Below are 27965 nucleotides of genomic sequence, written 5' to 3'. Positions count from 1 at the left end.
ATCTATCTATCTATCTATCTATCTATCTATCTATCTATCTATCTATCTATCTATCTATCTATCTATCTATCTATCTATCTATCTATCTATCTATCTATCTATCTATCTATCTATCTATCTCTGTCTTTCTGCTGCAGTGTTGGGCCTGGTCTCTACATGTGCCTGATAATTATCCATTGTGTATATGTTATAATTAGAGCAGGCTAAATTATTGTAAAAGGATTAACATGTGAAAGTCTTATTATGACGGATCATGTCATGCATCAGCGTGTTCAGTTTCGTCAGTTTCAAAATCCTATTTGTTTTTCCCCCCTAAATTAATATACAAAAAAATATGACAGAGCCCACAGCCCACATAATGTGTCTACCTATATGAATAATTCAGAATAGAGCGATACAGCCTCTACATCTCGGGATGCTCATTTTAGAAATGAAACACTTCCACAGAACATATCCTATTGACAGTATTCACAAACCATGTTGTCAACGAGATGCAAAGTCACACCATGACAATGTTCAACACTAATTCACAATCTCATTAACATTTGTTCGTTGTCAACTATTAAGATGAATCAATAATTGACCTATCTCAAGCCACGCCCTCTTTCCTTGACCCTCCAATCACAACTGCCGCTCCCCTCTGACAAACGCAGAGGAAAGCGACAGTTGTGATTGGAGGGTCGAGAGAAGAGGGCAGGTCTTGCATGCTGTAATTTAGAACATCATAAATAGAAATGCTTCGGCGTGGTCAGTCATTGGTCAGGTGTAGTAGTATGTGTTGTTCTGCTGGAACAGAGATGCGTTGACAGCGATGTACTGGAGCTGGAAGCCCCCTGCAGTCACTGAGGCATCCGAGAGAAACTTAAGTGTCATCACATTTCCTGTGGGAGGGGAAACAATCTGTCAGTTGTATTCATCAATTCACTATAAGATAAGATAATATATTCCTTTATTGATCCCCTTGGGGGAATTTGGGCGTCATAGCAGCATGGGGGAGGGGAGGTACAGGTATGGGCAGGGTAATAGTAGAAATACTTAAATAGATGCAATACAATTAGATCTGAATATAAAAATATGAGAAGAATAAACAGTGTAAACAATATAATTAACTCTGAATATAATTATTTATAATATTATCATCTTTATGGTGTTATATCTTGGTGCTCCATCCCTGCGCTATGACCGGGTTTTCAGCACTGCTGTAACAGAGTCGGCTGATAGACAGAGGTTACGTTCTGAGAACAATATAATACCACAAACGAATCCTGTATTGCTTCAATCAACATCATAACTTCCCTGTACAATGATCATTATGTGTAGATCTGAAAAATAAAACCTGTGATTCCTTTGAACAAGTCAAATGGTTCTTTCACAAACTCCATTTGAACAGGATTATTATGATAATAATAACATGATAATATTACAAAACTATATAAATGATGGCATCTTACCTGTGCTAATGATATCGTCTGGTAAATAATCACCACAGAACCTGAAAAAACAATAGATGATGAAGAGAAACATGAGGACAAAATCATGCAGCCACAATTTCAGGATGAAGGAGCTAACAGGTGAGCTTGTATGTTGTGTTCAGTGATTCTATTCTATTCTGTTCTGTTCTGTTCTGTTCTGTTCTGTTCAGTTCTGTTCTGTTCTGTTCTGTTCTGTTCTGTTCTGTTCTGTTCTGTTCTGTTCTGTTCTGTTCTGTTCTGTTCTGTTCTGTTCTGTTCTGTTCTGTTCTGTTCTATTATATTCAAGTTTCAAGTTTCAAGTTTCTTTAATAGTTGCTTCTTACTGTTACGCTCCAGAGACTGTGCTAGACAAGATAGTATCAAATAACATAACATAGTATAGCATGTAATTTAGAAGAAGAAAATGAGGTCACAGTGTTCGGTATAGACATATGTACAATGTTCTGAGTTACCATATAATATACAATACTATGCAGTGTACTAATGTACAGTACTATCTAGTGCAAAGCAGAAATGGGATGAGGTACAATTTAGGTACAATTTACAGTAAGGTGTACGAGTTGTAGTGCAATCCTTCATCAATAAATATAAAGTGTGGGGAGTGGGTGCTACAGTGTGTTTGTTTAAAGTGGGTGTGTGCTATAAAGTGTGTGGAGTGGGTGCTACAGTGTGTTTGTTTAAAGTGAGTGTGTGCGTGTGGGTGTGTGTGCTATGTGCGTTTGGTGGTTGTTGTTGTGTAGTGTTCATTCATTGTTCGTTTAGCAGCCTGATGGCCTGGGGATAGAAGCTTCTTCTGAGTCTTTCTGTGCTCGCCTTGAGACTCCGGTATCGCTTGCCTGACCGCAGCAGTTCAAAGAGGCAGTTGTTCGGGTGACTGGAGTCTTTAATGATTCTCTTAGCCTTGCCCTTGCAACGCTTGTTGTAAATGTTCTGGAGGGTGGGGAGCCCCCCTCCAATTGTGCGTTCGGCTGAACGTGTCACTCTTTGTAGTCTGCTTCGGTCTTGTGCAGTGCTATTCCCAAACCAGGAGGTGATGTTGCCGGTCAAGATGCTCTCTATTGTACATGAGTAGAAGTTCTTAAGGATCTTCTGACTGACTTGGAACTTCCTTAGGCGCCTGAGGAAGTAGAGGCGTTGTCGTGCCTTCTTCACAACACTGTCAATGTGTGTGGTCCATGTCAAGTCCTCGGATATGTAGGCTCCGAGGTACTTAAAGCTGTTGACTCTCTCAACCGGTGCCCCGTCGATGCTGAGGGGGCTGTAGTCCTTGACCCCCGACCTCCTGAAGTCCACAATCATCTCCTTTGTTTTGCTGACGTTCAGGGAGAGGCTGTTTTCCTGGCACCATCCCGCCAGGACCTTGACCTCTTCCAGGTAGGCCCTCTCGTCGTTGGCAGAGATCAGGCCCACCACCACTGTGTCGTCAGCAAATTTGATGATTGTATTGCTACTCCGCTGAGCCACACAGTCGTGTGTGTACAGGGAGTAGAGGAGGGGACTCAGAACACAGCCCTGGGGGGCCCCTATGTTGAGGGTGATGGATGAGGAGGTGCAGTTGCCTGCTCTCACCACCTGGGGTCTGCCAGTCAGGAAGTCCAAGACCCACTGGCAGAGGTCATAGTTCAAGCCCAGGTCCCTGAGCTTGGCTATGAGTATGGAGGGGACTATGGTATTGAATGCCGAGCTGTAGTCGATGAATAGCATTCTCACATAGTTCCCCTGCCTCTTGTCCAGGTGTGATGCTGCTGTGTGCAGCACATGGGCTATGGCGTCCTCCGTGGACCTGTTGGGGCGGTATGCAAATTGCAGGGGGTCCATGTTGATGGGGAGGGAGGAGCAGATGTGGCCCTTTACTAGCTTCTCAAAGCACTTCATGGCTATGGAATGGATTCCATTCCATTCCATTCCATTCCATTCTGTTCTATTCTGTTCTGTTCTGTTCTGTTCTGTTCTGTTCTGTTCTGTTCTGTTCTGTTCTGTTCTGTTCTGTTCTATTCTATGTTATTCTATTCTATTCCATTCTATTCTATTCTGTTTTGCTCTATTCTAGTCCATTATATTGTGTTCTATTCTGTTCTCTTCTATTCTATTCTAGTGTTCTATTGTGTTCTGTTCTGTCCTGTTTTGTTCTATTCTATTCTATTATGTTCTGTTCTGTTCTGTTCTGTTTTGTTCTATTCTATTATATTATGTTCTATTGCAGCTGTTCTCAAACTACGGATCGCGGGTAGGTGACAGTGGGGATGCGCATTGGAAACAAAAAAAATAACTCAGATCGAGTTTTCCACGTGGCAGCTGTGGGTATTTGCCATGTCTCTCCCCTTCATTGGAGTATTTCCTGCCTGGTGGCTTTTTGTAGGAACAGAACTATTCTATTGTGTTCAATTATATTATATTGTGTTATATTCTATTCTATTGTGTTCTATTCTGTTCTGTTCTATTCCATTCTATTCCAATCACCAGTCATCAGCGATCCTCACCTCCCAGCGAAGCCTGAGATGTCATCATAGCTGTCGAAGATCTCCAGGTAGTCCGCCAGACACGACGAGTCTTCCTCCACATCGAACTCCAGGAAGTGCAGGCGGATCTTCTGGCCGTAGCGAACCCGGATGTGCCAGTAGCAGATCTGCTCATCCTGATACTCCTCTGGGAAGCCAGGTGTCTGGATGACCTTCTCCTGCTCCGTCAGTATGCCACCACACTCCTTGGCTGTTGGACACACGAGGGAATAGAATAATAACATGAGTCTTCTCAAGTACACAGTACTGATGATAAGCTGATGGCTATCATATGAGCTATTGTATTTTGCATCTGCTAACTATGTTAGAGGTAGATTCCACCACAAAGCAACATTCAACTAATTTACCAGATTGAGGCTAACTGGATTGAATCTCTCTTTGTGGCTGAAAGCGATCTCTGCTCAGAAACATGGGAAGGTGGTAACTTGGTAGAGCTAAATGCAATAATGAAGCCTAGCTCAACCCTCGCTCAATAGAACTACAATGGGCGGGTAATCAAAATGTACAAAATGTCAACCTTCTCTCAATCACCTTCCCACTCGCCAGGTAACAGAGTAACCAGAGGTAAATGCTCAGCTCCTCCACTCCTTGTGTGTGTTTGGTAGGAGTGACAACCTTCGACTGGCCTTCTCTGATGCCCCACCCTTTTTCACCTCAGTGTACAGTAGTTGTCAGGCTGGAAGCTGGGGCGTGCACAGTAGTTTAGGACTGCTGTGTATCTAACATGTATAAAATAACCTGGTTGTGAGCTCAACTTTCTCTGTAGAAAAACAATTGTTCTACATAATACAAGAGAGACCCAGAGTTGAATTCCCCTTTAAAGAAAGAGGGGGGATTCTATTGTTCTATTGGTTGTATATATCGCATCTGTATGAAGTTAGAACTGGAGAAAGAAGAATATTTTGTTCAATGATGAAAATGGAAAGCATGTGCAGGCTGGTGGCAATGAAATAGAAAACCAGGGTGGAGCGGTGTGGGGGGGTTAATGAGGAGGTGGTTTACACCGTTTCCCAAATGGATATAAGTCATACCATACGGTAGTTCTACTTCATGAAGGGATGATTTTAGCCTAATTATCTTGTTAACGTAATGAGTTACCCGTTTTAACATCATAACAGGCCTGCTGAGCCCATGTGAATGAAGTAACCAAGGAACACATGATGTCATGAAGTAACCAAGGAACACATCCTTCCAAGTTCGAATTCCATACGTGGAAAACAAAAAAGGGCGCTGAAGAGCGAGACGCTCAGCCAGTATTCATATAACTAGGGTTATAGGATAACCTTACGTTATATTTCACTACTGGCATCGTGTCTCGCTCTGCCTTCTGAGATAAAGGGCAGAGCGGACGCGTGGCCACCAGGGGCGGGGCTAGGGGGTGGCTACTTGGGCTCAAGCCCCGAATGTATTCTGAAAAGCCCCGAATCTATTTATAAAAAAAAAAAAAAAAAAAAAATGTGTTTTTTTTTTGTTTTTTTTTTTTTACAATTCATCATTGTTACATGAAAATATGTTTGCACCAGATTTAGCAGAGGCTAATTTCCATCTGTGGTCTATCCAGCTGCTAACTGTATTTGAGTGAGTTAAGTCTTGGTGTTATGGTAGACTCAGACCTAAGCTTTAAATCACAATCAACAAGTTGACAAAAACTTAATTCTTCCACCTTAGAAACATAGCTAAAGTACGGCCATTTATAAATCAAAAGGACGCTGAAAACCAGATCCATGCCTTTATCTCAAGCCAACTCGACTACTGTAATGCACTCCTTACCGGCCTCCCGAAAAAATATGATGATAACTATTTTATTGCAATGCACTATTTTACTTTGTATCAGTGAATCATAGACGCCTGGCCATAAGAGCATTCGGAGCATCTCTGCTCTCCCACTATTGAACTTGGGGGAGCAAAGGTATGATCTTGCTCCACCACTTTTTGATTATATGAAAAATATGATATATCCCCCCCCAATATATAAATCTAACCATAACTACGTTATGGTTAACTGAGTTTTATAGTGAAAAGAGCAGCTTTATCGGTCAAGATTGAAGGCTCTATATTGCAGGAAATTGCACGTACAGGTTCATTAAATTCAAAAAAAATCTGCCGTGGAGGGGGTCGTGTCTGACCCCCTCCAAACCACCCCTTGCCTGCCCAAAAAGAAATAAAAAAGAAATAAATTATATATAAAAAAAATAAAGGAAAAATAAAGGGCACCTATCTGGGCTAAGCCACGGATCTCCTACAATACTAAATCCGCCCCTGGTGGCCACGATAAATGCACCCCCTGAGGGCCCGTAAGCCCCAGCCAGGGAGGAGTCCCGTCCACCCGCCCGTCCTAACGAAGGGGGGGAGGCAGTCAACTACAACCAAAGTGCGAAAAAAGGGGAACCAGGCACCCCCGAACGCACAGCGCAAGCGGGACCACGCGTGACACAGCACTCCGCGGTCCACACCCACACACTCCTGCTAGCCCACCAGATGACGGGATGCATGAGAGGTCCCGGACCTCAGGACCGCCTGGGAGACAGAACCCCCAGTCATGTCCATGAGGTAAAACCTAACGAAGGGACTCTGGGAGGACCAGGAGGCCGCAGTACAGATGTCCTCCACCGAGCCCCCCCCCAACAGGGCAGCTGAGGCCGCCACACCACGAGTGTAGTGCGCCCTGACGCCCCCGGGGGGAACCTGTCCAGCCAACGTGTAGCAAAGGGCAATGCCCTCGCACAACCAATGTGACAGGCGCTGCTTGGACAGTGCCTTACCCGCGCGAGGGCCACCGTAACAAACAAACAGTTTATCGGAAGCTCTGAGATCCTGCGTACGACTAAGGTAAACCCTCAGTGCACGGACAGGACACGACAGGTGAAGGCTCGCCTCCAACCCACTAGCGTGAGGAGGAGGATGAAACGCCTGAATCACAATATCCCTGGAGCGAAAAGAGCTCTGGATATTCTTTGGCACGAAGACCGGATTAGGCCTCAGAGTCGCACCGCTATCGGCCCGAATAGACAGGCACTCAGGCCACACCGAGAGAGCACACAGCTCACCCACGCGCTTAGCGGAGGTGATGGCCAAAAAGGAACGCGGTCTTAAAAGACAGCCGATCCAATGGCGCCTGCTCAAGAGGCTCAAACGGGGCCTCCGACAACCGGCCCAGGACCAGTTGGAGGTCCCAACTCGGAGACAGAGAACGTTCCACAGGCTTGAGATGCCGAGCGCCAAGCAGGAAACATTTCATGAGAGAGTGGCTGAACAGCGTACCGCCCTCAAAGCCCACGTGACAAGAGGATATAGCTGCAGCGTATACCCTCACCGTCGAGGCCGACAGCCTATTCAGGATAGACTGGAGGAAGGAAAGAACCAAGTCCAGGGGGCAAGACACTGGGTCCAGGCCCCCAACCTCACACCACTCCTGAAACATACGCCACTTCCCAGCATAAACCGCGGTAGTGGACGGAGCAGGGGCTGCCCCAGAACAGGAGGCAGAACAGAGTTCCGCGTGCCTGAGAGAGGGCCCGCGGTGACCACGGAACAGGCCACCAAGAGCTGAATCAGGGCCGGGAACCACACAGCCGTGCCCCGGCCCGGCGCAACCAGGATAAAAGTCCCGCGCTCCTGGCGTACCCGCCCCAACAGCTGAACTATCATGGCCGAGCCGTCCGAGGACTAGAAGCACTGCCTTCAATTCCAACACATTGATATGTAGTGCAGACCGGGCAGCATGGTCCTTGCCAGCTGCCCCCTACTGTGTCGGTCCGACATGTCCCCCCATCCTGTGAGGAAGGCGTCGGTGAAGACTGTGACGTGTGACAGCCTTCTGCCCATGGGGACCCCGCTGGTGAGGGCCCCAGGCCCCCCCCCAGAGGGCGAGGTCCCCCAGTACTTCTCAGCACAACCGTGCACTGGGGAAAGGGTTGCTTGTTTTCCTTTAACTTATATCCCTTTCAGCAATTCAGTAGTGTTGAAGTCAGAGGTTCTAGGTAGGATTGTTAGTAACTGTCTAACTGCATATATAACTATTTCCACTAGAGGGCGCTCTAGGCGGAGCCACTCAAGACACCACCAGGTGGCGAGTATAAATAGAGATGTCTCCTCCTACTCTACCTCTCTCCCCCACCTACCTCTCACAGAGAGAAGGACTCATGTGCTACTGCTCATACCATGTGAATAAATAAACCACGCCAGTTAAAGGCTAAAGATAGAAACCATGCCTCTGGACCATTATTGTCGCCCTATAGCCGGATTCTGTCAACAAGTAGCTAATGCAACTCATCCCAGTGCAGTAATGGTGTCATGAAGGAACAAAGGAACACATGGTGTCATGAAGGAACAAAGGAACAAAGAGGAAACAAGCTGAGTAATGACACAGAGGCGATCCTGCTTACAGGGTATACACTATACAGTATAGTCAGTGTAAGAAAGAAAGAAAGAAAGAAAGAAAGAAAGAAAGAAAGAAAGAAAGAAAGAAAGAAAGAAAGAAAGAAAGAAAGAAAGAAAGAAAGAAAGAAAGAAAGAAAGAAAGAAAGAAAGATCGAAAGAAAGAAAGAAAGAAAGAAAGAAAGAAAGGCAACATTTTCTAGGGTTTCTAGGATATCATATAACTTTAAATTTAGTCTTGTCACAATGAGGTTAACTAATATATAGAGATAGAGTATATATATTTTAGAGTATACTGCAGTGTATACCTGTCCAGCAGATATTCATGTTTTACCTTGTTCTGTACTATCTGCATTACCCCCCCCCCCCCCCCCATGTGCTGCTATGACCCCTGGATTTCCCAACGTTGATTTATAAAGATCAATTTTTTAGAAAATCAAGTTACACTTGAACTAAGAACTTGTTATGACCGGTGTCATTATTCTGTGCTGCCCTCATTGGCTCAAGATGCTGCTTTGAGGGGGAGATCCAAGCTTTTTTGGCTTTCCAACAGCACACTGGCAGGGAGAGATCACTTCACATCTGCTACTGAAACATTTCCAACCCTCTTAAAGGTTTCACAGGCAGTTAAAGACGGTGTTTATAATGAGAAATATTGCTTTTGAATGCGTTTCAAAAATACTTAAATACACAGGAATGTAAATGCTTTATGGATGGAATCTGGCATCAAAGCGCAGAAGGAGTTAAGGTCAGTGGAGGTCCAACGTCACCCCTCACTCATACGACAGACTATATCTCTGTTATCACCAGCCATCCCAAGTGCTCTCACTCAGTGACTTCTTATCCAGACCCAAGCCCTCGGTTATTCTTAGTCTGGTCACGGTGTTAATAGCACACAGGGTGGGACTGATGTAGTTTGAATCTAGACAGAAAGCCTGCTGTCGGCTGTGGCGACATGGCGTGGTTCCGTCCTGCACCGACGCTGATCAGCACAGGTGACCATTGTTGACATTTTTCCTCAGCTTTGCCTTAAGTTTAAGTTTATTATTATAATTTTTTACCCAAGGACAGTGCACAATAATCAACATCTTCAGTTTCAACATCAATGTAAATGTGCCAGAATTAGCTAATGAGCTAGTTTTCATCTGTAGTCCCTGCCTAACATGCAAGTCTTTATGGTGTGGGAGGAAACCGGAGTACCCAGAGCAAACCCACGCAAACACAGGGAGAACACGCAAACTCCACACAGAAAGGCCCCCTGCTGGGGTTCGGACCCAGGACCTTCGTGCTGTGAGGCAGCAGTGCTAACCACTGTGCCACTGTGATGCCCTTCAAACAGTGGTGGTAAATGTGAATGTGGAGGAACACCACTCAAATTAAAATGTCTAATATGTTATTTCCATGGCCTACGAGAGTTCAATCGATATTTGTGAACATGAGCTACTATCTGACAAAGCCAGAAACCAGAGGAGTCAGAATCAAACTTGTGATGTCACCAGCTCAGGTCTGGAGCTGCTCCATTGGCTGATTTTGTTTGTGACAGAATGTTTGTTTTATTTTTTTAATCCTTATAAAAAAGCTTATAGCTTTATTCTATAGTAATGATCTCAGTTATGAAACAAAAAATGTACCTATGAACTCAGAACATTCCCCTGGGTGCTCTCATTTATAAAATCTGGTCCACAAAAAGAGTCTCCGTTCATTGTCTATTCGGTTGTTAAGTCTGCGTGACGTATATGTATATTCATGTCTGGGGTCAAATGCTCCACTTCAGACAGCGGGAGATACTAGGAGCACATACAAGGGTCTATTAGTCAAATGACATTTGTGTTTCTGGACCTTAATCACAATGTTCTTTTGTCTAAGTTCAAACGTTTTAAGATGTCCACAGAATCAACACAGTGGTTTAAGTCATACCTGGAGGGGAGACAACAGTGTGTCAAGGTCAATGGGGAGAAATCCAAACTGCTTGCCAACAGCATGGGAGTACCGCAAGGGTCTGTACTTGGGCCACTGTTATTCACCATGTACATTAATGACCTACCGCAAAGTTGTCCAGGTGTCAGCTGCCAGATGTATGCTGACAATACCGTCATCTATGTGTCTGCTAAAACAGCTAGCATGGTAGGTGTTACATAACATCTCCGACTGGCTTGTGTCATCTCATTTGACCTTGAATGTCAAGGAAACTGTCTCTATGTGTATCTCCATACGCAAAAGGCCTATACATGTTTTGTTTGAGGTGCAAATTAAAAATGAAATAATTGCCGAAGTGAATGATGACAAGAACAGAGGAATCATATTAGACAAGAACCTAAAATTTTATAAACAGGTACATTATGTATGTAAGAAGGTCAAGCCTAATTTAAACTGTTTTCGTTTTATTAGAAGGGATCTGTCAACTAAAGCTGCTCAACTTCATATGCTATGATTCTTTCCCACTTGTCTTACTGTATCACATCATGGTCACAAACCTCCCAAACCATACTAAAAAAAAACATAACTATAATATACAAACAGGCTATAAAAATCATGGACCGTAAACCAATGCGATGGCATCACTGCAGTGTTTTGAGTAAGCACAATCTTTTCACCTTTGAACTTTTATTTTTATTTTCGGTAATATTAGACTCGTTTTTTAAATGTTTGCACAATCATGTCTCCTCATTATTTTCTGGACTGGTGGTTAGACGTTGGAGTTCTAGCAGAGAAAACACATGAGCTTCCAATAATGGTGACTGTACTGTTCCCATGTGCAAGAGTTTGTTTGGACAGTCTGCTCTGCCTTCTCTGTTAAAGGGGCAAACGTATGGAACTCTCTGCCTACTGGCTTAAAACTGGAGTCCAATACCAACGTCTTCAACAGAGGACTAAAAGTATGGCTAGCAGCAGTGCTTACATATGTAGACGTGGACTGGTTTTGTTGTTTTGATTATGGACTCTTGTTCTGGTAACTATTTGTTCTGATTTGTGATTTTAATTCTGTATTATACTGTTTATTTTATTCTATCTTTTAGAAAAGCCTCAATGGACTAGTGTTGAAAACTAGCACTTGTGCTATAAACACGCAAAACAACACATCTGGTCTGTCCAATGTAGCTGTGGTGTCCATTTTAATAAATAAAAGTTTTCACGCAGCACTGAGGCATGTTGTAAAGACAAGAGCCTCAGCCAACGCAGGAAGCTTGGCCCCGGAAACTGTTTATTGGAAGGTTGATGCGTCGCGACTTAACAACCGAATGGAGCAGCTTCAGACTTTATACTTGATGACGTCACAAGTTGAATTCTTATTTTATATGGTTTCTGGCTTTGGGAGAGAGTAGCTCATCACTGAACTGTCACATGCCATGGAAATAACATTTTTAAGTTTTTTAAGTGTTCTGCTTTTAGGAGTTTTGGCGCTCTAGTTTTTGGATTTGAGAGCTGCTCATTGTCACTAATATTTATGCACTGTCTTAGACCAGAGGAATAACATGTATGAATTCTGAAATTGGGCGTAGTTCCCCTTTAAAGACTCGGTGGAGCCACAAGTAAGTTTACTATCCAGAATCTACGTGCCCTAACCTCACCCACTGGGACCGACGTCTTTCTCTCTGACTCATCCACAGCCACACACTCATCCCTCCTGGAGACTCATGGTCCATTAAAACCTCCGCCCAGCCAGCATTGCCTAAACCCCCATGTGTCATTATGTGTAATACATACTCACAGTCTGGGTTGTAGCAGTACACATCCCATCTCTCACTTTTGTTCATCCTGTAACCGTAGTCAATGATGCCCACTCTACCAAAGCCACAGTTGGTGCCAGGTTTGACGATGGGGTACCCGACTCGCCCTTTGTCGAACCAGCCAGCTGCACACACATGGAAGCCTGGAACAAGAACAGAAAAAAATACAGAATAACTAAGTAATTAAGTCTGTGGTAGAACATTTTAAATATTTAGCTACTTTCCTGGATAACACTATGAGCTTCATAGCTAACACAGAATACATCTTCAAGAAGGCTATGCAAGGTTTTAATCTTCTAAGAAAGTTGAATAGTTTTGCTTTAAGTAGAGAAATTCTAGAGCTGGTAGACAAAAGTCTTGTTGAAAGTGTTATAAGGTTCGATATCTCAGCCTGGTATGGAAACAATAAGAACAAACTGGCAAGGATTGTTAACATGCCAGTAGAGTTATAAGGAAACCACAAAGACAATTGTCTGAGTTATATGTACTCTGGAGACAAGGCTCAGCAAATATTGTCTGATCATAACACGCCTTCATAGTGAGTTTGACAAGCTTCCATCTGGAAGGCGCTATAGGGTTCCCTAGACCCAAAAAACATAATTTAAGAAGTCTTTCATCCCACATGCCATTGCTCTGATGAATTCTTAGATTTGTATTTTAACCATGTGTAGCAGGGTGGATTATCCCTGCTTCGTGGGAACGGTTGCTGGCAGTCACAAGGTAGCTGGACACAGTAGAGCTCCGTCTGACTGCACCCTCGTCTTTGGGCCTGGAGCGTCAAACCGGGACCCGGTAGTGGGAGTGAATGGGGCCCGGGATTTACCAACCTGGTTTGGTACTCTGGTCCTCCTCGCCTCTCCGGGGCGGTCAGCAGTACTCCCCAACTCGCTCTCACTTCCCTGAGTACCTCCGTGGGCCCTCCCACACCTAGTGACTGATATGCCTAAATGGATTCGTCCCTCCCGCAAGCAGTACCCTCCCTTGATGACCACTAGAAACCTTACAATGAAAAGGGGAGAGTTGGGTAGGAAGGGGTCAATCATATATACGTTACCCACACCAAAAGAGTTAATACTGGGCACAGGAATGGACACGCACACACAACAATTCCCGTCTTAGTTGTTTAGTATTAATTATACTGGGCAGTGACAAGTATTACTGCAATGAGTCAAATGGCATACACTATCATTATTCCTAATTACTAATAATTAGAATAATAACATATATAGCACTTTGTAGTGATTGTTAATGGTACATAATTCACCCACGGAACTATTGTTAGGAACAAGAGTTCCGCCCGGACATTATATGAGGTGGCACTACCTGCCACCACGAGTGAGTCTTCTGCACGCAACGTAGCCGTAGCATGTTGTATTTGTGTACTGAATAAATGCTGTTCGCTCTAACTCGAGCTACCGTCTCCGACTCCCATCTCTCGGCACTACACTGGTGACCCCGACATTGGTCTCGCTGAAGTATCAGGGACCGGACCGAACATGGCAAACGATGCCGTTATTATTCGATTGCCGGAGTTTTGGGAGCATTCTGCGGCGGCGTGGTTCGCGCAAACAGAGGCGCAGTTCGCCCTACGAGGGGTTGACGACGACGCCGCGAGATATTACCACGTCGTCTCGAGCCTCGGGAGCGCGACAGCGGCGAGGACGGTAGGCTTCATAACAGCTCCGCCTTCCCGGTATAAATATGAGGCGTTTAAGACGCACCTACTCAGGATTTTTGAGTTGTCACCGTCTGAGCGGGCCCGACGCTTGCTGGATATACGTGGCTTGGGAGACAGCAAGCCGTCGGCGCATATGGAGATGATGCTGAACCTGCTGGGCGCCGAGCAGCCGAACTTTTTATTTAAAGAGCTGTTCCTCAGGCACATGCCGCCACGGGTACAGACGGCACTGGCCAATACAAACATTGTGGATCCCCGTGCTCTGGCAGAGGAGGCAGATCGCTTCTACCTGGCCACTCGACACTTTGCCCCAGGGCTAATAGCCTCGACATGCGGTTACACGCCGCAGGGGGGAGGGGCGAGGAAGATCAGGAGCAGCGCTGCCGCAGGCCGGTGTTATTACCACGCACGTTTCGGCGCGAGGGCGACAAGATGCCGTTCCCCTTGCACTTTCGGCATAACGCATAAACGCAGACACCTGCGCCCAGTAGCAGCGGTGAGCGCAGGTATGTCGAACCGGCTGCTTTTCATTAGAGACACACTCTCCGGTTGCAAATTCCTCTGCGACACCGGAGCTCAGAGGAGCGTCCTGCCAGCTACGAAAGAGGACATCGCCGGCGATGATAGAGGTCCACGCCTGACGACCGCCAACGATACCCCTATCCGCACCTACGGTACAAGGACCGTGGAACTGTGTTTTGGGGGCCAGCGGTTCACGTGGGACTGCATCACGGCCGACATTTCGTTCCCACTACTGGGGGCAGATTTCCTGGGTGCACACGGTCTCCTCGTGGACATTAGACATGGCCGCCTAATAAACGCACAGACACGGGCTTCGTTGGCATGTGTCCGCGATGAGGCGACATACGGCGGCCTTCTTACAGCCTTCACCGACCACGAACCCCTCACGTTTTCTGAGTCAAGACACGTCGCCGAGAAGCCCAACGTCGTCATCGGAGCTGTACAGCCGGACCTCGACTACGTCAACAGGGGCTCGGAACAGGCCTCCGACCACGACATCCAGGCCCTCGGGACTGCAGATTCCAGGCTACGCCTGGAGGACGTCGCGATTGGTCACGCGGGTCCGACGCTGCTGGGTGACCTGTCCACCGGACACCCTAGCCCACAGGCCCCTGAGGACTGGCGAAGGCTCGCCTTTGAGGTGGGGTACAACCACCACAAGGTTGAACCCGCCCACGTAGACATTTCCCAGCCCTTAGAGCTGGCCCTCTCCCCCCGCCGAGGCCGTCCGCCGCTACCCCGGGACCCGCCAACGACGGAGCCGCCGTTGGCCTCGTCGACGTCTGTGCCCCCGGGTGTCGGGGAGGACACGGGCGCTTGCGCCGCCCCTACCTCCCCGACCCTGGCTTTCCGCACTCACCGTGGCCGGTTCATGCCCCCGGGCGCCGTGGAGGGCGCAATCGCTTGCACCGCGCCCCGGGTTGTCCGCTCACGCCGCGGCCGGGTCGTGGTCTCTCCCCGCCGTGGAGATTTTGACCATGGTTGAATTCTGGGGGGGCTTGTGTAGTGATTGTTAATGGTACATAATTCACCCACGGAACTATTGTTAGGAACAAGAGTTCCGCCCGGACATTATATGAGGTGGCACTACCTGCCACCACGAGTGAGTCTTCTGCACGCAACGTAGCCGTAGCATGTTGTATTTGTGTACTGAATAAATGCTGTTCGCTCTAACTCGAGCTACCGTCTCCGACTCCCATCTCTCGGCACTACAACTTATACAATAATACCTTCGACCCCAGGGAGAAACAGTTGGAACAAGACGGGAAGTTAAGAGGCATGACAGTCAATCAAACCATACACTTTATCACACTCAAAAGAACTCAAAAAGAAATCAAAAGGTGGGCCCACAAATACCAAACACAAGTCCTATCTTAATGCCGGCATATATTGTTTGGGGTTCCCCTTATGAACTGTAGTAGCAACGTTAACTACGCCCGCAGGCTGCACCACACTGTGTACGGTGTAATAGCTCCGGAGCATAGATGCTCATTTGTACTCATCCAAAATGGCGGCCTCGCCGCGCCACCGTTGTCCGGAAGGCAAGATGGCGGCGAACGCTCTCGGCGGGGTTGGAGCAGAGGCAGTGGTGGGCTGAGAGCGCATGCTGTGTGATGGCGACCTCTGCTGGACGGGACGACTCCCGTGCTGGCCGAACACAGCCGGTGCAGAGCAGATGCAGAACGCCGGTGAAGATGGCTGCTGACAGCCGGTGCTGGGTTGGCACGCAGCAATACTCTTGCCCACCCTTCTGCTTATACGGTTACGGTTATACTGTCACGCAATGTGGCTGACTACACCACCGGTCTCTTCAGTGCCTCGCGCCCGGGGTATACTGGAGTTTATATAGCCGTTAGCGGCATGCTAACTATACCGGACACACTGCTACTATACCACGCTATCTATGGACGTTAGTCCTTGGGTCGGTTTCTCTTACTCACGCACTATCACGGATGCTTCTCGAATAACCCGTCACTAGCAAGTATGTCTCGTCACCCGTCGCTCGCTCCGGCGGGGCTCTCTGGCTCACTTCTCCCACGGGGCTATTCCAAAGCACCTCCCGTCGTAGCTGCGACTGTTCATGGCTACATCACACACCGAAGAGACTCTCCTTCCCTCTCTGGTACGCTCTCTGCCTGCCACCGCCCCCTGCTGGTCGCCAACTAGCCACACAGGGAGGCTGGGTGAGTGAATATGGTCCAGCGATACTGTTTATAATCCATATTCCAGCGAGTAGACCAAGGAGGAGCCTGCGTCATTGTTCGAGGGAATATTAATGGAAACTAATTAGAATGTCTTGGTGCACAAAGGGGAGATAAAAGGCAAGTCAGCACATCTGAATAATAGGCATTTTTCAGGTTGCTACACATGGTACTCTGAAGCTCTGTCTGTGTTTGTGTTGTTGTTATTTTTCTTTTGTCTATGTATTGGGAAGTTTTGGGCCAATGTATTTTGTGCCTGTATGGTGTTTGTACCGTGTTGTCTTTGATTGTAACCATGGTGAAGCCAAAGACAAATTTACACAAGTGGACAAATAAAAATATTATATTATTATGAATATCTTATATTAATATCTATCTATTTATCTATCTAACCAGGTTGAAACCTTACAGTGGTAGCCCTGTAAACCCACTCCTAGTTAAATACCCCCACTTGTAATGGATGATACTGTGATATTCAACATAAGGGGTCACATGGTGCTGGTGAGTGAAGGGTGCATGGTTCTGTTTGGAGGACAGGTGCTGAGCACAAAGTGCCTGCTCGTACCTATAGTGACTACCGCAAGTGGTGCCGTGACCTGGATTATACGGATTATACCGCGGCCACTGTGGAGTGTGGAGTGAGTTGAGTGGGGTGAGTGTAATGAGGTTGAAACCTTGCAGTGGTACCTTGGTGTAAACTCACTCCTAAATTAAATACTTTGCCACCTGAATTCGATAATTCTCAGGTGGCGGAATCGATAAGATTGTGGTATTTAACTGTTAGGAATGAGAGGAATGAAATAATGAACAAGGGGAATATGATAGTTTCTCTATTTCCCTTCTTCATCTTTCCTTCCTTTTGATTCACTTTTTGTAGAAGCTGGTTTTGATTGAGTCATTGATAAATAAGTGGGTGTTATGCTGACTGATAAATGTGTGGGAATGAGTGTGCATGTGTTCGCTGGAAGCGGGAACTGATCACCAATAAAGGTCAGCTGTTGTTTCAGAGGGGATGACGTTTGTGACACACAGAGTGTAGTCACTGGAAATATTGCAAGGCAGTGATATGTGGTTTCCCCCCAAGATGAAAAGCTACTCTTGTTGGATTAGAAAACCAGTATTTAGTTTGGCACCGGACCAACCAAACTATAAAAAAAAGAAAACTGAACTTACTATCGTAACTGACTATCACTCGCCCAGGCCGGATATCTGGTGTACATGATGTGGTAAGCTGTGGTACTGTTATTTTTCTTGTCGTCACTGAATACCAGACCAAAACCAAGTTATATTTTGTTATAGCTTATGCTTTGCTCTATTGGAACTACCCCTTTAATCATATCCTAAATGAAAGCTTTCACCGCATGTACGACCTGCCCATCCACCTGACCACTCCCACATCCGCTCCTATAAAGCGGGGTCATGGCCATACAACAGCTCCTTCCCTACTTTCACCACCGAAGCCTGTGTATAGCACTGCTTAAGTTTAATGTTAAAGTAGTTAGTTTAGTTATAGGAGCTGTGTTGGCATTTGCTTTTGTTTCTCCCTCTCTCACTAATTTACGGGAGAAAGAAAGGATAATGTCATCACCACCGGAGAGTCTAGAAGATGATGATCATTCTGACCTCCACCGGCACTTCGCATTGGAGCGCGCGTCGCTGAGCAATCCCCGCCGGCGTTGTCTCCGGCTCTGCAGCTGGATACTATGCCTCGAGAGGCGGTCAGCTGAGAGAGCTGACGGTCTCTCTGGGCGGGTGGTGTTTTGCGACGCGAGCCTCAGGTGTGCAGTTGTGAGGGGGCAGCTGCACAGCTTGCGTAAGGTCGGCTCCAGGCTAGAATCGCTTCGTTGCCTCTCCATAGCGGCATGGAGGGGGTTCTAGTTTGATGCCCCACGATAAAACAGTGCTCCTCCTCAGAGAGGTCGTAGCTTTGTTTTCCTGGGGCCATGATTCCGAGTCTGCGGTTTAAGTCCCCGGGTCTCTGAAAACGGATACCCTCTGCCGCCGCGCTGGCCCCGCCTTTTTTTCCCTTTTGGATAAAAAGAAGGAGAGACAGTCGGCTGTCTGAAGTGTTGGCCTGTATCGCTATTCCTCACGTTATACAGCTTCAGTAGTAGCCGCTTTAGCTTGCTACTGCGTTAGCTGGTGTCTATCGATAGCCGGTAAAGGCTAACTGTTAGCCAGTTAGCTGTTAGGCTAAGCCGTTAGCTGGCTACTACGTTAAGGCCAGAACGTTAGCTTGATGCTAAACCATCAGCCTGGAGTTAGCTGTTAGCTTGTGCTACAACCGTTGGCGCTAGCTGTGAGGAAGTAGCGGGCCCTGAGCACTCTGACTACGGCGTCATCTCTGGCAGAAGATGTCGTCGGGCCTGCACCATGACCGGCCGCAGGATGGGGGCCTCGCGCCGGAGCAAGGCTCCAGCCGCCACCGCTTCTGGCCCCGCCGGCGAGAGGCCTCGTCAACATGGTGGACCAGTCTGTTGTTGCGGCCATTTCATCCTGCGTTCCGGTGGTCAGGTAGGAGTCCGTAGGACATTACACTATGCCCCACTCTTCCTTCCTCCCCCTCCCGAATGTTTTGTTTAATAACGATGTCTTTGTTTAACAAAACGTGTGTTACTTCACTGCATTTGGGAGATACAACGTGTGCTACAAATGCTGGGGTTGCTTTTTTCTTGCTTGGAGTGTTGTACAGTTTTCTTTGAAAATTGTGTTGGTCGCTATTTTGTATATTAGCAAGGTTGTAAGTTCTAGCATTTGGCCAAGGCTTATGTCTTTCTCTCTACTTAAAAACAGCGTTCTTCTTACGTGAGTACAAATTAACTGGGTTTTTTATTGTATGATGAGAAGTTGTGTGTGTGTTTCATGTAACGTTTAGGAAACGTAGCTTGAGTCCACAACTGGCTGGGTGTTAGTCTACAGAGTTGTACATAGTGGCATATGACCAAGGGCCTTGAGTCCCTCTCTTTAGCTTGATATTTTTTCTTTGCTTAACACTTTAATCGCCGATGACGTGTTTAGACGTCATTCCTAGCCATGCTCATTCTGCCGAAGATGCCGTAACTCGTCTTTGATGTCAATATTTCAAAAATCTGTGATCGAAATCATATTTCTCCTCCGGGGTCCTGAGATATACTGCTGATCTCCACTCAACTCTCTAGCGGTTCAAGAGCGCCATCTGGTGGCCGATCGGCAGATCGCCAACAGGAAGTGACTCGTCAAACAGGAAGTGCTCATCCATAAATCGTCCGGGCACTCGCGATCATTAGCAGGACTCTATCTCAACACACTGGATAATCAATCGCTCGCCCTAACTCAATAAACAACGTTATTTGGACGTATATAGTATTATACAACCTGGAAATGGTTCATCAGGATCAACATCCCATAATCGAAAACTGTCTACTCCACGCTGATCGTCCAACGGCGCGAGGAAGATACGGTGAGTTTCAACGTTATTTTCTAACGTATTCTATACTAACTGATCTGATGATCATATGACCCACACTAGATGAATGGTATAACGTTGCCCACGGAATTATAAACGCCCCCTCGCCCATCCAGGCAATATCAGATGATACGTAGTAACTTCTAGAAGTACCTCCAGTTGAAATTTGTCATCTGGCACCGATCGCTACCAAACTGTATTTGATCATCAATATAATGCATTTGGGGCTATAAATCAAGTTCTGAAGAAAGCTGCAAGAAACGATAAAAACATACTTATACTTTAGACCATATTTTAGTATGAATATGTGAATGAAAAAGTATATCGTTGCTACACCCTGAACAATGGATATAGGACATTGAATGGGCCATAATAATGTCAATTTAGCAATAGAATTAAAAAAGTTATAGCCCTGCAAAGAAGGGGAACTTCTCCAAAGACAAATAGAGCTGGCTAGGGATGGTAAATTATGAATTTAACCATGGCGATCAAAGTGTTAAGGGTAATGATAAAAATAACGGGTGGCATGTTTTCACACATAAGCCTTTCTGCTTTCTTTTGGCGTCGTATCAGGGGTGAGGTGGTGAGGGGGTGGGTAAAATAAACCTCTCCCCTCCCGGATATAGTTATATCCTTATGAAACTGATTGGCTGAGAGGTTGTACCTTTCTACCTATCAGTCTCCCTGTCGAGGGTGTTCTCTCTTGTCACAGGGGGGTGTTTCCTGTCTCCCACACCAAATCAGGATAGGTGGGACACAGGTTTCCCCCGGCCATTTGAAACCATCACAGGCACTTTTTCTTGCTGGCCAAGAGACATGTCCGTGAGTTACAGGGCCTGTGCTACAGACCGCTGTCATTGTAAAGGATAGGTGATGCAATGCAGTAGAGACAATTTATCTTCTACTCTGCTCCCTACCAGTAGTGTATATTGGGTCAGAGCCTCCTCCTCAGGGAGTTTCAGAGTCTCCTCCTCAGGGAGTTCAGAGCCTCCTCTGAGTTTCAGAACCTCCCTCTCAGTGTGAGAGCCTCCTCAGAGTTTTCAGAGTCTCCTCCTCAGAGAGTCTTGGTCCAATTGTTACATGAACCTTTTTCAATTATTTTTACTCACGTTGAGGTCTCTCTGGGAAAACCGCTGTCTTCTCCTCTTACATGATGAGCAGAATTGACACGTTTTTATTCCCAGGCTCGAGAGGCTATTGAAGCACAAGCGCGTCTTCTTATTGGCCAAGAGACATGTCCGTGAGTTACAGGGCCTGTGCTACAGACCACTGTCATTGTAAAGGATAGGTGGTGCAATGTGGTAGAGACAATTGTCTTCTACTCTGCTCCCTACCAGTTGTGTATTGGGTCAGAGCCTCCTCCTCAGGGAGTTCAGAGCCTCCTCCTCAGGGAGTTCAGAGCCTCCTCCTCAGGGAGTTCCAGAGCCTCCTCTGAGTTTCAGAACCTCCCTCTCAGTGGGGGAGCCTCCCCAGAGTTTTCAGAGCCTCCTCCTCAGAGAGTCTTGGTCCAATGTGTTACATGAACCTTTTTCAATTGTTTACTCACGTTGAGGTCTCTCTGGGAAAACCGCTGTCTTCCCCTCTTACATAAGGAGCAGAATTGACGCGGTTGTTATTCCCAGGCTCGTCATGTGAGGGCCCGTGTCTGTGTCTTTTGTAGACCGGCTCCCTGCTGCTCGTCCCAGACAGCAAAGGGAAACGTTGTGAGGCTCTTTCGAAATTCCGTCACTGTTCTCGGGTTCTTTGTGAGCATATATGCTGTTTATGAAATCAGCGTGTGGTCTTACGAGACCGATCGGCACTGGCCCAGGGTGTTTTTTCAATGATTGAATATGCTTTGTAGGGCGGCGCGCCTTGGTTGCCCAACATCATAAAAACGGCGTTTTTTATGCGGACGGCTGGGAAGGAGATTTTTTGTCTCTACCGAGCGCCAGTGCACTAGGTTAGACTCGACGGCTCACGTACATCTCCGGGGGGAGATGACGGAGTAGATCAAACATTGGCAGGGGGGGTTCACGCACACCAAGAGCAGTGCGTTCGCGTACTGACCGTCTTGGTGGCACCCTCTGTGATGTTTTGGATCGACACGCGTACCTACCCCCCTCTTAGGACTGGGGGCGGTGGCGTGACTAGGGCACGGGACTGGTCCTGGTTGCGCCGGACCGGATCAGTTTAACCCGTTGTGCGCCAGGGCGCAGATCTGCAGTTCTGGTACCCCGAAGGACTTTGTGCTTTCCCGGGGGGAAAATGCCAGGTCGGGCCAGATGTCACAGGGGTTGATGTCATGAATGTGTGTGTCATATGGATGCCACTACGAGTTGCCCTTAACAGTGACGTGCATTGGTCCATACTGTGTTGTACCTTTTGCACTGTGTTAGGGGGGTTGGTCCTTCTCCATTCATTTTCACCCCTCCCTCCCTGCTAAGCCGGGGATGGGAGGGGGCTGTCGGGGAGGTTGCTTCTGTCAACTCCTCTATGCATCCCTGTGTAGGTCCCGGTCCGCCAAGCCCAGGTCGGGCCTTGCCCTTGATGACCTGTTGGCCTGGGTTAACCCTTTTTAAACGCTTGAACTGCTTGTATAGCCTGTGTAATTGTGATTCTGTCCCACGGTCTGCTCGCCCTGTGCGTTGAGGCGCTAAACCCTCTTCGCACAGTCAGGGTCCGATCTCCCTCCCGTCCCTCGCTAGGGGGGGGGCGGGGGGCCCCAGATCCTCCCCGGTTCTGATGGTTGTAGGGGACCTCAGCGGGTGCATCTGTCGGGCTTACGCTCTGCTCAGCTCTTGTGTTCCAATAGAGCAAAGCGTAAGCTATAACGAAATATAACAAGGGTTATCTTATAACCCTAGTTATATGAGTAATAACGAGCGCTTTGCTCTGACTCACTGAGGACCCCACGCCCCACGGTCTTCCGTTTTCGGCGGTGAAAGACTGGGGAAGGAGCTGTTGTATGGCCATGACCCCGCTTTATAGGAGCGGATGTGGGAGTGGTCAGGCGGATGAGCAGGTCATACACGCGGTGAAAGCTTTCATTTAGGATATGATTAAAGGAGTAGTTCCAATAGAGCAAAGCGCTCGCTATTACTCATATAACTAGGGTTATTCTGTTTTCTCACCTTTTCCTCAATACTACACTCCGATGTTAGGACTAGAGGGTTTACGGAGGACAGTTGCAGAGCACAAAGTTCCTGCTAGTACCTACAAATAGAAATAATAAATGCTGGTGCATTTATATAACAGCTTTTATCCAAAGCGCTTTACAATTTTGTTCCTCACATTTTTACCCATTCACAGAACGACGACGGAGGCAACCATGTAAGGTGCCAACCTGCTCATCAGGAGTAATTAGGGGTTAAGTGTCTTGCTCAAGGACACATCGACACGCTGCCAAGGAGGAGCGGGAATCGAACCCGGGAACCTTCTGACTACCAGACGACTGCTCTACCTCCTGAGCCACTGTCGCCCCATACCCCTACACCTACAGGTTACCTGGCTACAACCGACAGTGACCACCGTTACATCTGCATTACAATCACAATGAGCCATAGTCCTCCAATGACTTCTTACACACAACCCTGTTGGAAAGAAGTCAGAGATGTCGCAACTTCTGTTATACGCAAGGAAGAACAAAGGCCTTCTGGTGACCATTACACGCCTTGCGTTGTCACGTATAACATAGGGATATGGGTAGAGGGAGGTTTCGGGTAATGGCTGCGTCTATATTAAAGGCAGCCCAAGAGTGCTTCCGCGTTTCTCTGATTGGCCACGACGCCCATGTGACCGTGGCAGAGCGGCAGAGCGGAAATAGGCTGCTGCTCCGGCGAAAGAATGACAGGCATTCTATTGCCATGCTCTGCGACAAACTCTAACCTTAACCAACTCCGAAAGAATGCCTAAACTTAACCCTAACCTTAACCAACTCCGAAAGAATGCCTAAACTTAACCCTAACCTTAACAAACTCCGAAAGAATGCCTAAACTTAACCGGCGAAAGAAAGACAGGCATTCTATTGCCATGTTCTAAGACAAACTCTAACCTTAACCAACTCCGAAAGAATGCCTAAACTTAACCCTAACCTTAACCAACTCCGAAAGAATGCCTAAACTTAACCGGCGACAGAAAGACAGACGCTAGTTACGTTTATATAGAGAGGCGATAAATTAATTAAACGTTAAAAAAAAAAAAAAAAAAAAATTAAGTGATTCAAACTTGTCACCAACCTGACCGCAGGCTCCACAGCAAGCTGAGGAACAAGTTGAGCTAACCGTCGATGTTAAAACAGGGGGGATTGCGTATGCATAATGCCGCGGCAACCTATGCGCCGCTGCCGCTCTGCCGCTACCGCGTCGCCGCGGGGCGTGTCACGTGGGCGTCATGGCCAATCAGAGAAACGCGGAAGCACTCTTGGGCTGCCTTTAAATATATAGCGTACTGGCTGCCTAATAAAGTCCTGTCTATGAGCGGCTCCAGTCACGATCAGCAGACCACAGCTAGACAAGCAGAGATGAGAGGGACCTCCTAGGAACAGAGCCAGACGGGGGGGACACTCATCTGTAGTCGCTGCCAGAGCATGGGCCTGGATTCAATCTCTGTGCCATGGGAACAATACCAGTGCCGGCCCAGGCAGGTGCTAACAGACCTTTACTGCACTGGCGGGGCCCCTTGGCCTTAACATTTGGCACATGGAGTCATGCGAGAGCAAAGGGCCAGGCGCCATGGTGGAAAGAAGTGCTTCACTCTCTGCGTCCCCCGCAACCTTTACCCTCTGAACGTATGAATTTCTCTCCCCACCCAGCATTCCACTGGGTAGAATTATGTATTGTCAATCATGTTCCTTTCTTCTGACACTTCTGAATACATGACGGGCAAGTACAGACTCATCGAGCAGGGCGGTGGGGGAGTGGGCCCCGGTGTTTACTTCTTTCCATGAGAGAAAGGGAGGGCAAATAGAGCACTTCCTGCCTTGTTTGATTTGATGACTGGATAATGTAAACTGCTTGTGTATGTGTATGAGTGTGTGCTTTGAGAAACTGTGAAGCGCCATTAATCAACAGGTTTAAATGGCATTCCTTAAACTTTGGGGGCTATTCAAGTTTGTGCTGAGAGAATCCTGTTGGAGTCATTGTATGCTTGTCATGGTTCAGTTATGGTGGTGGTGTGTGTGTGTGTGTGTGTGTGTGTGTGTGTGTGTGTGTGTGTGTGTGTGTGTGTGTGTGTGTGTGTGTGTGTGTGTGTGTGTGTGTGTGTGTGTGTGTGTGTGTGTGTGTGTGTGTGTGTGTGTGTGTGTGTGTGTGTATGTGTGTGTAAGCAAGGGCGTAGGTTTGGTTTCCACATTGGGGGGGACACTTTAAGTGGGGGGTCTGTGTTGAGATGGTACGGTCCTGTAGGGGTGTCTGAAATTATTGGTTAATATAGTTACAGGGCAGTGTAGCACTCTATCTCTACAAGGCAGTGTAGGGCTAGGTCTCTGTGTATGTATTGGTCAAGTTTGCTGCACACCTATCTTGCGAGCTGCTTCCAGTTGTTGGTGAGTAGCCACGTTTCCCCCTTCATATTTGCATACAGCCTTGGCTTCCTTGTAAGTCAGCTGGTATCTGCCTTTGCGTGATTCTCTGTGGTAAACTCCAGCTGCTTGCTCTGTAAAAGACAAGAAAAAAAGTTTCAATCTACATTGCTATATATCACTGTCACAAAAAAAGAAAAAAAAACGACAAACATTTTCCAGCATCTGTGTATCCCAGTGGGCCCTAACCACAATTAGCATCCAAACAGCCTGACTCTATTTTTTACAATGTTTAGGATGTATCCAAGAGACCAACATTATGCATGTAAGAATGTATTAAGAGAAAATGCAATAAATAAATAAAAAGACATCTATCAACTAACATGTGTTAGCGTGAAAGATGATGATCAGTGAACTTGTTTGACAATGCTCTCTTTTTTTGGCAGCGGTCATATTCCTCAACGGGGAGTCCTCTGCTGAGCCTGTTTTGATGTCACGCATGCATGACCTCATAAGTGTGCACTCCAAACCAGCCTGAAGACAACACTTTCACCTAGCTCACTCCTCTGAAGCCCTCCATAGCTCACGTCCCCCATAGCTCTGAGAGTCTGAGTGCCCCACTATCCTACTATAGGAACCAACTACTAGTACACTTATACTACACTGCCCTGCAGAAGCTAACCGCAGTAAGGCAGCTGTGGTCGTTCCGGCATGCTGTGGTCAATGTACATTTTCAGAAACCCAGAGACAAAATCAGAACGACTGTTCACCACACTTGAGAGTTGTTCCAACCCGAAAGGGAAAGGGAAAATCCATATGGAAATATTCTGTTTATGTGTTCCAGATGTATTAAATTGCAAGCCAGTCCCCCTTAGCATGAAGAAATAATCAGTTCCCCCTCATCTTGTTAAAACACCTAGCAAGGTGGTGAGAGGGTCCGGCGCTATAGCATAAAACACCCAGCATAAAATGAGAGCGGTTATGAGGAACAGAAATAGAAGTTAAGAAAGTATTTATCTGAATTATACACCCAGATGAAAAGTGTGGACTTCAAGATTTGGTCGTAAATATTTGGCAAGATCTGACGACATGCGAGATCCATTGTAACTGTATATGAATGAGCCTAGATAGTTTCACACATCTGGCCTTGATTCCCTTTCAGTTTTACATATGTGCTTGTAATATATTAAGCAATTCCCCGGTGTTTACACGAGGGAAAGGAGACGTCCATTTGGACTTCATCTTTAGATTGTCAAATTATTATTTATTTTCACTGTCACTTTAATACATTCATATTGCTAGCTTTCGAGTGTCCAGAGAATGAATGAATGAATGAAAACTTTATTTAACAGATTGCAGAATGGGTACAATACAGTACGGCTCAATACATACAATTGTTAAGGGGATGCAGACCTGAGAAAGACGTTTGTCTTGTTTCCATCAGGGTCCCCCATTTTCAATTCATATAGAGACACGTGCGAGATATAATTGAGAGTATAGCCTATGTGCTCTGGAGTGAGAATTATTATGCATTTGGTTGGTCATTCCAACTGATGTCTTTATCAAACTGTTTTGCTGTCGGACAATGAGGAAATGCATCCATCCTAAAACAACAACGGCAGTTATGTTCAATGATTGATTGGCTCAATTATTAACACCATAAGCCACGATCGATGTCTTGACAACTTTTAAATTATACATACTGTATATTCGCGAGTGTGTAGCAGGTTCAAGTTTCAAGTTGTGTTTTATTTGTCAAAAAGTGTCACATAAAAAGTACATTACATGCAGTTAAATGCTTGGTTCTGTATGAGCCCCCTGATAATGTCCTACAGTAAAACAGTTAAAAGAATAAAGTAAAAAGAATACAAATAAAGTAAAAATAATAAAGTCTAGGCTAGGTTATTATAAAAACAAGAACAAAACAAACAGCGTCAACAAGTTATTTACCCAGCCATATTGAGTTGTGAAATATTCCATTCCTGAATCCCCAAGCTTGCGCCTCTTTCATAAAGAACGCAACTGCACAGAGGATATCGAAGACTCGCATCCTTGAGCGGACCTTGGTGAGCCGCTCTCCTCTCCTCCGGTTAACCAGCTGTTCAAAGTGCGCTCCTCCTCATCTGGAGACGCTCTTATAGTGACTGGTGACCCGCTCTGCACCAGAGGGTCCAGTAAGCGCGCGGCGTTGCTCAACACGACCGGGGAATAATCACTGGAGGACCGTTGTTTCCCATGGGCGTTATGCCAAACACGAAGTTTTCCAGATGTGAAGTGTCTCCAAACGCCTGCAGTATTGCGACAGGACCCCACTCCGATGTGAAAATAATATGCGCGCTATACCCATACATAAATCAAAATGGTATATCAAAGTATATGATATCAATGGTTGACAAGTGTGGGTTACATGTGCGATTGTCTAACCTCTTCTGTTCTATGAGCAGTCCAGCCTGCCTAGTACTTTTCCCAAACACAATATTCAGTGAAGACAGAAATGCTTGCACCTCATGGTACCAAAGCACC

The 27965-nt window shown here is 46.6% G+C and overlaps 1 protein-coding gene across 1 annotated transcript; it reads right to left on the bottom strand.

Annotated features, from left to right (window-relative positions):
• On the bottom strand, positions 1-27583 carry tnfaip6 (tumor necrosis factor, alpha-induced protein 6). The gene is made up of 6 exons (XM_084310505.1): positions 27393-27583; positions 25439-25576; positions 12078-12239; positions 3953-4181; positions 1452-1492; positions 1-881 (listed from the first exon to the last, which is right to left on the bottom strand). Exons 1-6 carry the CDS (start codon positions 27490-27492, stop codon positions 760-762), a joined length of 792 nt encoding a protein of 263 aa, XP_084166631.1. The 5' UTR covers positions 27493-27583; the 3' UTR covers positions 1-759.
• Positions 27584-27965: the final 382 nt, after the last annotated feature.

Source organism: Notolepis coatsorum, assembly GCF_963971535.1.
Source record: "Notolepis coatsorum genome assembly, chromosome: 3".
Classification (NCBI taxonomy): Eukaryota; Metazoa; Chordata; class Actinopteri; order Aulopiformes; family Paralepididae; genus Notolepis; species Notolepis coatsorum.
This window is presented reverse-complemented; position numbering and strand designations above follow the sequence as displayed.

Excerpts from the sequence above, each read along its gene's own strand:
- tnfaip6 (XM_084310505.1), bottom strand. The coding sequence starts at position 27,492 with ATGCGAGTCTTCGATATCCTCTGTGCAGTTGCGTTCTTTATGAAAGAG. Across the intron at positions 4,182-12,077 it reads GTACTGCTACAACCCAGACT|CCAAGGAGTGTGGTGGCATA; the intron begins GTGAGTATGTAT and ends TGTGTCCAACAG. Across the intron at positions 882-1,451 it reads AGACGATATCATTAGCACAG|GAAATGTGATGACACTTAAG; the intron begins GTAAGATGCCAT and ends CCCCTCCCACAG.